Source organism: Rana temporaria, chromosome 3 (genome assembly GCF_905171775.1).
Source record: "Rana temporaria chromosome 3, aRanTem1.1, whole genome shotgun sequence".
Classification (NCBI taxonomy): domain Eukaryota; kingdom Metazoa; phylum Chordata; class Amphibia; order Anura; family Ranidae; genus Rana; species Rana temporaria.
In genome coordinates this window covers 484,816,245-484,827,008 of record NC_053491.1, presented here as the reverse complement: position 1 = coordinate 484,827,008, position 10,764 = coordinate 484,816,245, and the positions used below count along the sequence as shown (strand labels likewise).

At 48.2% G+C, this 10,764-nt stretch overlaps 1 protein-coding gene across 2 annotated transcripts in view; it reads right to left on the bottom strand.

Annotated features, from left to right (window-relative positions):
• Positions 1-1,124: 1,124 nt before the first annotated feature.
• Positions 1,125-10,764, bottom strand: part of SENP3 (SUMO specific peptidase 3) — a 36,331-nt gene continuing 26,691 nt past the window's right edge. For both annotated transcript variants that reach the window (XM_040347070.1, XM_040347069.1), the window contains exons 9-11: positions 7,849-7,932; positions 7,692-7,742; positions 1,125-1,410 (exon numbers count right to left, since the gene is read on the bottom strand). In XM_040347070.1, the coding sequence (XP_040203004.1) occupies positions 1,300-1,410; positions 7,692-7,742; positions 7,849-7,932 (246 nt within the window). In that variant the 3' untranslated portion in view covers positions 1,125-1,299. The remainder of the gene's footprint in view (positions 1,411-7,691; positions 7,743-7,848; positions 7,933-10,764) is intronic.

Sequence of the window (10,764 nt, the reverse complement as noted above, 5' to 3'; positions counted from 1 at the left end):
CTGAAAATCAGGGCAAAATCGTGGGTGCGCGATATACGCCGATACCCGCTTTCCCGCCACGAGTTTGAATACTGCGCTGGCATATACCGAGCGCAGTACACTTGTGTATCTTCGGGCAGTCTCGGCGCCTCTCGCACTGACGTCCTGAGCGTACAGGACGTCAGCGCGACAGTTGCCAAGCCTGCCCGAAGATACACGAGTGTACTGCGCTCTGTATATGCCGGCGCAGTATTCAAACTCGTGGCGGGAAACAAGCAGGGAGGACGCCACAGAAGGACACCCGACCCGCCGAAGAGGACACCCGACCCGCCGAAGAGGACACCCGACCCGCCGAAGAGGACACCCGACCCGCCGAAGAGGACACCCGACCCGCCGAAGAGGACACCCGACCCGCCGAAGAGGACACCCGACCCGCCGAAGAGGACACCCGACCCGCCGAAGAGGACGCCCGACCCGCCGAAGAGGACGCCCGAAGCCGCAGAAGGACGCCAGACCCGACGAGGCCGCCGCGCAAGACACCAAAACTGTAAGTACAAAAAAACAAAAATAGGATTGGGGGCCACTTTAGGGTTGCGCGGTATACACGGGAGCGCGTTATACCACGATAAATACGGTACTTCATAGGGCTTCACCGTCTTTCACAAGCAAAACATAGGTTGGCTAACCAAATACTATAAGCCCCGCCCCAGAACAGAACCAAACAACGACTTACTTGAGCTCCGACCTTTTTCACGCTCAAAATATAGGTTTGCCAACGAGATGCGACCACAGCAGAGAACATTTTGAAAACTGCCACTTTACAGACAGGATTTTCTATAGAACATTTTATTTGTTGTTTTTAACTTTTTCTTCTTTTCTGCCAAAAAAAACAAAACAAAAAAAGACCTACAAATGTTTTTTTTTTTCTCTTTTCCCAGAAACCGTTTAAAAAAAAAAAAAAAAAAAAAATAAAAAAAAAAGAACAATAAAAAATAAAGAGACACATAAGATGAAGAAGGGGGCATAACATAGTCTGAGAAAAGTTTTTTCGGCAGGACACAGACACAATACTGTCTGCGGAGACGAGAAGGGAACCCTTCCCTTGGGAACGGGCATTTAGAAAAACCCCCCTCCCCCCGCGACTCCATAAAACAATGTACAAGTGGAGGCTGAAAAAGCCTTGGTGTACAGTGAGGGGGGTGTCCCCTCACAGTACGGGCACAGAGCGGGGCAGTGAGATCACGGAGAGCCCCTCTGTCATAATACCACGGGACTCTGGCTCAGTCCGGACGCTCGGGCCGGGTTACTGGTTACTTCTCTTCACGCGGTTAGCTTACAATGACACAGTTCCTTGTACATCTGGCGCCTCAGTTTAGGCATGTCTTGCTGGCCGAAGGAAAATGGCAGCTCCAGTGCCAGGAACTTGCAGTACTGCAAAGACAAAGACACACAGGACGTGAGAGCAGCCATCTTTTTTTTCTTTTCATTATTTATATTTCTGCTGTTCACAAAGTCAAGGTAACGGTGCGTAAGGGAGTTCCAAATGAGCATCAGCCTTTCTCAACAAAGTTTCCATGCAAGCCCAGGGTTCTTCCAGAGGTTTCTAGGGATTTCTTGAGCAATATCTGCCTCTCGGATTAGACACAACCACTGACACACATGATCTTTCTAGTTATCTGTGAGGTGGGACATTTTCCCCACTGACCACCACATTGTAAGGCCACTGTTCTCGGCTTACCACCTATTCAGAAAAACCCTTTGTAACTGACCATCTATACAAGAAGGCTCTTCTATACTGGCCACCTATTCACTTATACAAGGCCCTGCTCCTCTGACCACCTATATTAAGATGGACCTTCTCCACCAACCATCTACATGGGTCCTTTCGCCATTGACCACCTATATAAAAAGGCCCTTCTCCTCTGAGACCACCTATATGAGATCGACTTTCTCCACCGACCATCTACACAAGTCTTTTCTCCACTGACCACCTCTACTGCACCTATACAAGACAACCCTTTTCTGCTGTCTACCTACTGTATAGAAGATGGACCTTTACCACTGACTACCTATATAAAAAGGATGTTCTCCACTGACAACCTATACAAAAAGGACCTTCCCCACCAACCATCTCTAGACCTATACAAGAAGGCCCTCTGACCACTACTACACCTATATCAGAAAGCCCTACTCTGCTGACAACAGTATACACCTATATAAGAAAGACCTCCTCCATTGACCACACATAAGGACCTTCACCACTAATCACCTATATATCTACACAAGACAGTCCCTCTCTCCACCGACTATGTAGACAAGACGGTCCCTCTCTCCACCGACTACGTAGACAAGACGGTGCCTCTCTCCACCGACTACGTAGACAAGACGGTGCCTCTCTCCACCGACTACGTAGACAAGACGGTGCCTCTCTCCACTGACTACGTAGACAAGACGGTGCCTCTCTCCACTGACTACGTAGACAAGACGGTGCCTCTCTCCACTGACTACGTAGACAAGACGGTGCCTCTCTCCACTGACTACGTAGACAAGACGGTGCCTCTCTCCACTGACTACGTAGACAAGACGGTGCCTCTCTCCACTGACTACGTAGACAAGACGGTGCCTCTCTCCACTGACTATGTAGACAAGACGGTGCCTCTCTCCACTGACTATGTAGACAAGACGGTGCCTCTCTCCACTGACTACGTAGACAAGACGGTGCCTCTCTCCACTGACTACGTAGACAAGACGGTGCCTCTCTCCACTGACTACGTAGACAAGACGGTGCCTCTCTCCACCGACTACGTAGACAAGACGGTCCCTCTCTCCAAATTCCTAAATCCCGCTACAAATCGAAGGGAGAACGTAGATTTTCGGTCCAAGGACCACGGCTCTGGAATGCTCTACCCACTACCATACGCTTGGAGGAAAACCATCGGGCATTTAGGAAAAAACTAAAGACCCACCTCTTCTGAAAGACTGGTACGACGCTGGATTCCAAGCACCTTGAGGCGATTAAGTTCGCATTTGCTGCGCTATACAAGTTACTCACTCACCACCGACTACGTAGACAAGACGGTCCTTCTCCATTAACCATCTATAGAAAAAGGTCCTTCTCCGCCGACCACCTATACCAGACCGGGCCCTTCTCCGCCGACCACCTATACCAGACCGGGCCCTTCTCCGCCGACCACCTATACCAGACCGGGCCCTTCTCCGCCGACCACCTATACCAGACCGGGCCCTTCTCCGCCGACCACCTATACCAGACCGGGCCCTTCTCCGCCGACCACCTATACCAGAGCGGGCCCTTCTCCGCCGACCACCTATACCAGACCGGGCCCTTCTCCGCCGACCACCTATACCAGACCGGGCCCTTCTCCGCCGACCACCTATACCAGACCGGGCCCTTCTCCGCCGACCACCTATACCAGAGCGGGCCCTTCTCCGCCGACCACCTATACCAGACCGGGCCCTTCTCCGCCGACCACCTATACCAGACCGGGCCCTTCTCCGCCGACCACCTATACCAGACCGGGCCCTTCTCTACCCAACCACCTATACCAGAAGAACCTTCTCCATTGGCCACCTATACAAGAAGGCCCTTCTCCATTTACCATCTATACAAGAAAGCGTTTATTAAATAACCTAAACAAACATACAAGAACCTGCTGCACTGAACACCAATATAAGGGAGCATTTCATGAAGCACCCCCCCGAGAAGTCCCTCCTCTTCTGACCACCAGTGGAAGATGGCACGTCACTGAATACCAGTGTAACGGGGGCTATTTCACTGATCATTAAACAGGCATTTCTTTACAGACCGCCAAGTGAGGGAATACTACAACTTTCATCATCTGCTTTAATGGTTTGCCCATTATCATCGTTTCACTTCTTTATAGTTACTAAAAGAGGTGTTGTGGTTATCGAGCAGCCCTGGGTGTCAAATATGCCAAGTGCGTCACGTTACCTACTAAATAATTTCTTATGTCTACAACTTAGTGTTTATGCTAATGTACCATGAGATGTAGAAACCAGGGATCCCTGAGGCTTGACATTAACTTCAAGAGCTCCTCTGTGTAAATGATTGAGAAAAGCTGGTATATTTATGTGATGTTAGATCGTAAGCTCCAACGAGTAAGGCCATCCGATTCCTCATCTTGTAACAAATTGTATTGTAACTAAGGTCTTCCTTCATTTTGTAAATCTCTGCGCAAACTGTTAGCGCTATATAAATCCTGTATTATAATAAGAATGTTTTACAGAGGGGGGCAAAGACTAAGCAAGGAGAATTATAGCAAGTGAACCTTCTGGGAAATGTCAACGAGACATAGGAGAAAAGCTGTATGGTGGCCTCGGAGTAGGTAGGTAGGGAATGATATACAAGGGGGCAATAGGAGAGGGTCATAATGTGGTGTGCTAGTCTTGGGAAGTGAAGGGAATAGTATAAAGGCAAGGAATAGGAGGAGAGGGTCATAATGTGGTGTGCTAGTCTTGGGAAGTGAAGGGAATAGTATAAAGGCAAGGAATAGGAGGAGAGGGTCATAATGTGGTGTGCTAGTCTTGGGAAGTGAAGGGAATAGTATAAAGGCAAGGAATAGGAGGAGAGGGTCATAATGTGGTGTGCTAGTCTTGGGAAGTGAAGGGAATAGTATAAAGGCAAGAAATAGGAGGAGAGGGTCATAATGTGGTGTGCTAGTCTTGGGAAGTGAAGGGAATAGTATAAAGGCAAGGAATAGGAGGAGAGGGTCATAATGTGGTGTGCTAGTCTTGGGAAGTGAAGGGAATAGTATAAAGGCAAGGAATAGGAGGAGAGGGTCATAATGTGGTGTGCTAGTCTTGGGAAGTGAAGGGAATAGTATAAAGGCAAGGAATAGGACGAGAGGGTCATAATGTGGTGTGCTAGTCTTGGGAAGTGAAGTAATGTGGTGTCCTGGTTTTGGAAAGGGTAGGGAGAGGAAGGGTGTAAAAGGGAATAGGAAGAGGGGGGTTGTAACGTGATGCCCTGGTCTTGGAAAGGGTATAAAGGAAAGAATAGGAGGGGGTCGTAAATGTAGTGTGCTGGACTTGGAAAGGGAAGGGAATAGTATATAAAGGGGGGAAGGAGGGGAGGGTCGTAATGTGGTGTGCTTGTCTTGGAAAGGGTAGGGAAGGGAATGGAATAGTATAAGGGGGGAATAAAAGGGGAGAGTCGTAATGTGGTGTGTTGGTCTTGGAAAGGGAAGGGAATAGTGTAAAGGGGAGAAATAGGAGAAGGCCATAATGTGGCTTTCTGGCTTTGGAAAGGGAAGGGAATGGTATAAAAGGGAGGAAAGAGTAGGAGAGGGTCATAATGTGGTGTGATGATCTTGAAAAGGGAATGGTATAAAAGGGAGGTATAAGAGGAGAGGGTCGCAAATGTGTGATGGTCTTGGAAAGGGTAGGAAATGCTATGAAGAAGAGAATAGGAAGGAGAGGGTCGTAATGTGGTGTCTTGGAAATGGAATAGTATAAAAAGGGGGGGGGGTGTAAGAAGAGAGGATCGTAATGTGGTGTGTTGGTCTTGGAAAGGGTAGGGAAGGTAATGGAATAAATGGGGGGAATAGGAGGAGAGGGTCGTAATGTGGTGTCCTGGTCTTGGAAAGGGTAGGGAAGGGAATGGTATAAGGGGGGAATAAAAGGGGAGGGTTGTAATGTGTGCTGGTCTTGGGAAGGGAATGGTATAAAAAAAAAGGGAGGGAAGAGTAGGAGAGGGTCATAATGTGGTGTGCAGATCTTGAAAAGAGAATGGTGTAAAGGGAGGCATAAGAGGAGAGGGTCGCAATGTGTGGTGGTCTTGGAAAGGGTAGGAAATGCTATGAAGAGAATAGGAGGAGAGGATCGTAATGTGGTGTTCTGGTCTTGGAAAGGGAAGGGTATAAAAGGGATGAATAGGAGGAGAGGATCATAATGTGGTGTCCTGGTCTTGGAAAGGGAAGGGTATAAAGGAATGAATATGAGGAGAGGATCATAATGTGGTGTCCTGGTCTTGGAAAGGGAAGGGTATAAAGGGATGAATAGGAGGAGAGGATCGTAATGTGGTGTTCTGGTCTTAGAAAGGGAAGGGTATAAAGGGATGAATAGGAGGAGAGGATCGTAATGTGATGTCCTGGTCTTAGAAAGGGAAGGGTATAAAGGGATGAATAGGAGGAGAGGATCGTAATGTGATGTCCTGGTCTTGGAAAGGGAAGGGAATAAAGGGATGAATAGGAGGAGAGGATCGTAATGTGGTGTTCTGGTCTTGGAAAGGGAAGGGTATAAAGGGATGAATAGGAGGAGAGGATCATAATGTGGTGTTCTGGTCTTAGAAAGGGAAGGGTATAAAGGGATGAATAGGAGGAGAGGATCGTAATGTGGTGTTCTGGTCTTGGAAAGGGAAGGGTATAAAGGGATGAATAGGAGGAGAGGATCGTAATGTGGTGTCCTGGTCTTGGAAAGGGAAGGGTATAAAGGGATGAATAGGAGGAGAGGATCGTAATGTGGTGTCCTGGTCTTGGAAAGGGAAGGGAATAAAGGGATGAATAGGAGGAGAGGATCGTAATGTGGTGTTCTGGTCTTGGAAAGGGAAGGGTATAAAGGGATGAATAGGAGGAGAGGATCGTAATGTGGTGTTCTGGTCTTGGAAAGGGAAGGGTATAAAGGGATGAATAGGAGGAGAGGATCGTAATGTGGTGTTCTGGTCTTGGAAAGGGAAGGGTATAAAGGGATGAATAGGAGTAGAGGATCGTAATGTGGTGTCCTGGTCTTGGAAAGGGAAGGGAAGGGTATAAAAGGAATGAATAGGAGGAGAGGATCGTAATGTGATGTCCTGGTCTTAGAAAGGGAAGGGTATAAAGGGATGAATAGGAGGAGAGGATCGTAATGTGATGTCCTGGTCTTGGAAAGGGAAGGGAATAAAGGGATGAATAGGAGGAGAGGATCGTAATGTGGTGTCCTGGTCTTGGAAAGGGAAGGGAATAAAGGGATGAATAGGAGGAGAGGATCATAATGTGGTGTCCTGGTCTTGGAAAGGGAAGGGAATAAAGGGATGAATAGGAGGAGAGGATCGTAATGTGGTGTTCTGGTCTTGGAAAGGGAAGGGTATAAAGGGATGAATAGGAGGAGAGGATCGTAATGTGGTGTCCTGGTCTTGGAAAGGGAAGGGAATAAAGGGATGAATAGGAGGAGAGGATCGTAATGTGGTGTTCTGGTCTTGGAAAGGGAAGGGTATAAAGGGATGAATAGGAGGAGAGGATCGTAATGTGGTGTCCTGGTCTTGGAAAGGGAAGGAAATAAAGGAATGAATAGGAGGAGAGGATCATAATGTGGTGTCCTGGTCTTGGAAAGGGAATCGTATAGAAAGGGGGGGGGGGGGGGAATAGGAGGAGAGGATCGTAATGTGGTGTCCTGGTCTTGGAAAGGGAAGGGAATAAAGGGATGAATAGGAGGAGAGGATCATAATGTGGTGTCCTGGTCTTGGAAAGGGAAGGGTATAAAGGGATGAATAGGAGGAGAGGATCATAATGTGGCGGGGGGGTTGTAGAATGAAAGGAAGTGGAGATGAGAGTTAGGGTTTAGAAAAGAAGCAGAGGGAGGAATAGCAGGAAAGACGGAGGAGGGACCAAGAAGGTAAGAGACTTCTCCTCCAACCCTGGGGTGGGAAGCGATCATATTTTGTCTCGATCATTTACATCTTAGAGGTGGAGTGGCCTCACCTGCAAAACAAACGCTCCGCAGTCGCTGTCGTTATTCTGTCTTGCCACATTCTAAAAAAAAAAAAAAAGAAAAAAAAAAAAAAAATTATTATATCACTTATTGGGGATCATAAAAGAACGTTACAAAAACGGATGAAATGGACCGTTGTGCGCTCACCATCTTGAATAATCCATTCCAGCCTTCCACATATTCTGCACGCTCCTTCTTCACGGCTTCAGCCTGCAGATATTTGGCTATGTGCTGGGGAGGGGAGGGAAAGGGAAACTTGGTTATGGCCAGAAATTATTTTCATCTTCGGAAAAAAAGAGGACAGCGCTTTTTATCGAGCCGTGTATCGCAGCAGCGTTGCCACCATGTGGACAGAAATTTCAAGAGACCCTGTCACCAACTTAAAAAAAAAAAATATTGATTAAATTACTGAAAAAAACGTAAGCATTTTAAATGCTTGCAGTTGTTTTTATAAACTTTTTTTTTTTTTTTGACTTGCAATATGTATTTGAACTTACCAGAGATTGAACCCCTCCAAAGTGCTTATTCCCCAGCACAGCCCCTCTCACCTTGCCACCATCATAACCCTTCTCTTATTTTGGGAGTGTCCAATTACTGTCCATGCTGGACCAGCTCCTCCATTCAGCCCCTCCACATATCCTTTTATATAGCTGCTGGAGGAGGAGTGATGGGACATACTTTAGAGCAGGTTGCAAAAAAACTGCTACTTGAGTTCTCTGAGCATGGGCGTCCGCAGAACTTTTTTCAGCGCGGGGGGCATAATTTTAGGGTCACCCATCCTTAAAAAGCAGGTGGATACTTTAATGCTGTATGTCATCGGCACTCAGTCCCACAGTATTAACACCTCGTTGTTAGCTAAGAAACAGACATCTCCTGCTGCCTAGCATCCTCCGTTGCCAAGATAGACATCTCCTGCTGCCTAGCATACTATGTTGCCAAGAGACATCTCCTGCTGCCTAGAATCATCCGTTGCCAAGATACAGCCATCTCCTGCTGCCTAGAATCATCCGTTGCCAAGATACAGACATCTCCTGCTGCCTAGAATCATCCGTTGCCAAGATACAGCCATCTCCTGCTGCCTAGAATCATCCGTTGCCAAGATACAGACATCTCCTGCTGCCTAGAATCATCCGTTGCCAAGATACAGACATCTCCTGCTGCCTAGAATCATCCGTTGCCAAGAGACATCTCCTGCTGCCTAGAATCATCCGTTGCCAAGATACAGACATCTCCTGCTGCCTAGAATCATCCGTTGCCAAGATACAGACATCTCCTGCTGCCTAGCATCCTCCGTTGCCAAGACAGACATCTCCTGCTGCCTAGCATCCTCCGTTGCCAAGACAGACATCTCCTGCTGCCAAGATACAGACATCTCCTGCTGCCTAGCATCCTCCGTTGCCAGGACAGACATCTCCTGCTGCCTAGCATCCTCCGTTGCCAAGACAGACATCTCCTGCTGCCAAGATACAGACATCTCCTGCTGCCTAGCATCCTCCGTTGCCGAGACACAGACATCTCCTGCTGCCTAGCATCCTCCGTTGCCAAGACACAGACATCTCCTGCTGCCTAGCATCCTCCGTTGCCGAGACACAGACATCTCCTGCTGCCTAGCATCCTCCGTTGCCAAGACACAGACGACATCTCCTGCTGCCTAGCATCCTCTGTTGCCAAGATAGACATCTCCTGCTGCCAAGATACAGACATCTCCTGCTGCCTAGCATCCTCCGTTGCCAAGACACAGACGACATCTCCTGCTGCCTAGCATCCTCTGTTGCCAAGATACAGACATCTCCTGCTGCCAAGATACAGACATCTCCTGCTGCCTAGCATCCTCCGTTGCCAAGATACCGACATCTCCTGCCGCCTAGCATCCTCAGTTGCTAAGATAAAGACGACATCTACTGCCTTCAGTTGTTGGGATGTATACATCTCCTGCTGCCTAGTGTTCCTTGTTGCTAGGATGCAGGCATCTCCTTCTGCCAATCGCCCTCTGTTGCTAGGATCCAGTTATCTCCAGCTCCCCCGTGTCATCGGTTGCTACGATGCAGGCATCCCCTTCTGCCAATCGCCCTCTGTTGCTAGGATCCAGTTATCTCCAGCTCCCACGTGTCATCGGTTGCTAGGATGCAGGCGATTCCCACTGCCAAGTGTCTTCAGTTGTTAGGACGCAAGCATCTCCTGCCACCTAGCAACCTCACTTACTAAGCTGCCTAGCATCCTGGGTATTCAGGACCAAAAGCATACGTTTACATTAATAGCTGTACATCTACACCAATAGTTTTATGCATATAAACGTTTGCGCAAACATTTACACGTGTCCAGCATTAGACCACAGGTAGGACCGTGAACGCAGATATTAAAGATTTAGGCCCGGATTCACGTACGAGTTACGCCGGCGTATCTGAGTCCGAGCCATCGTATCTATGCGCCAGATTCTTAGAATCAGTTACGCATAGATTTGTATTAGATCCGACCGGCGCAAGTCTCTTACGCTGTTGTATCTTAACTGCATATTTACGCTGGCCGCTAGGGGCATGTACGCTGATTTACGCCTAGAAATATGTAAATCGGCTAGATACGCCAATTCACGAACGTACGCCCGGCCGACGCAGTACAGATACGCCTTTTACGTTAGGCTTTTCCCGGCGTAAAGTTACCCCTGCTATATGAGGCGTACATGCGGCGTACCAATGTTAAGTATGGACGTCGTTCCCGCGTAAAATTTTGAAAATTTTACGTCGTTTGCGTATAGGGCTGGGCGTCATTTACGTTCACGTCGAAAGCATTGGCTTCTTGCGGGTTAATTTGGAGCATGCGCACTGGGATACTTTCACGGACGGCACATGCGCCGTTCGTAAAAAGCGTCATTTACGTGGGGTTACATTAAATTTACATAGCACACGCCCACATCTACAACATTTGAATTAGGCGGGCTTACGCCGGCCTATTTACGCTACGCCGCCGCAACTTTGGTTTGAGAATACGGCACTTGCCTGTCAAAGTTGCGGAGGCGTAACGTAAATAGGATACGTTACGCCCGCACAAAGATACGCGCTTCTACGT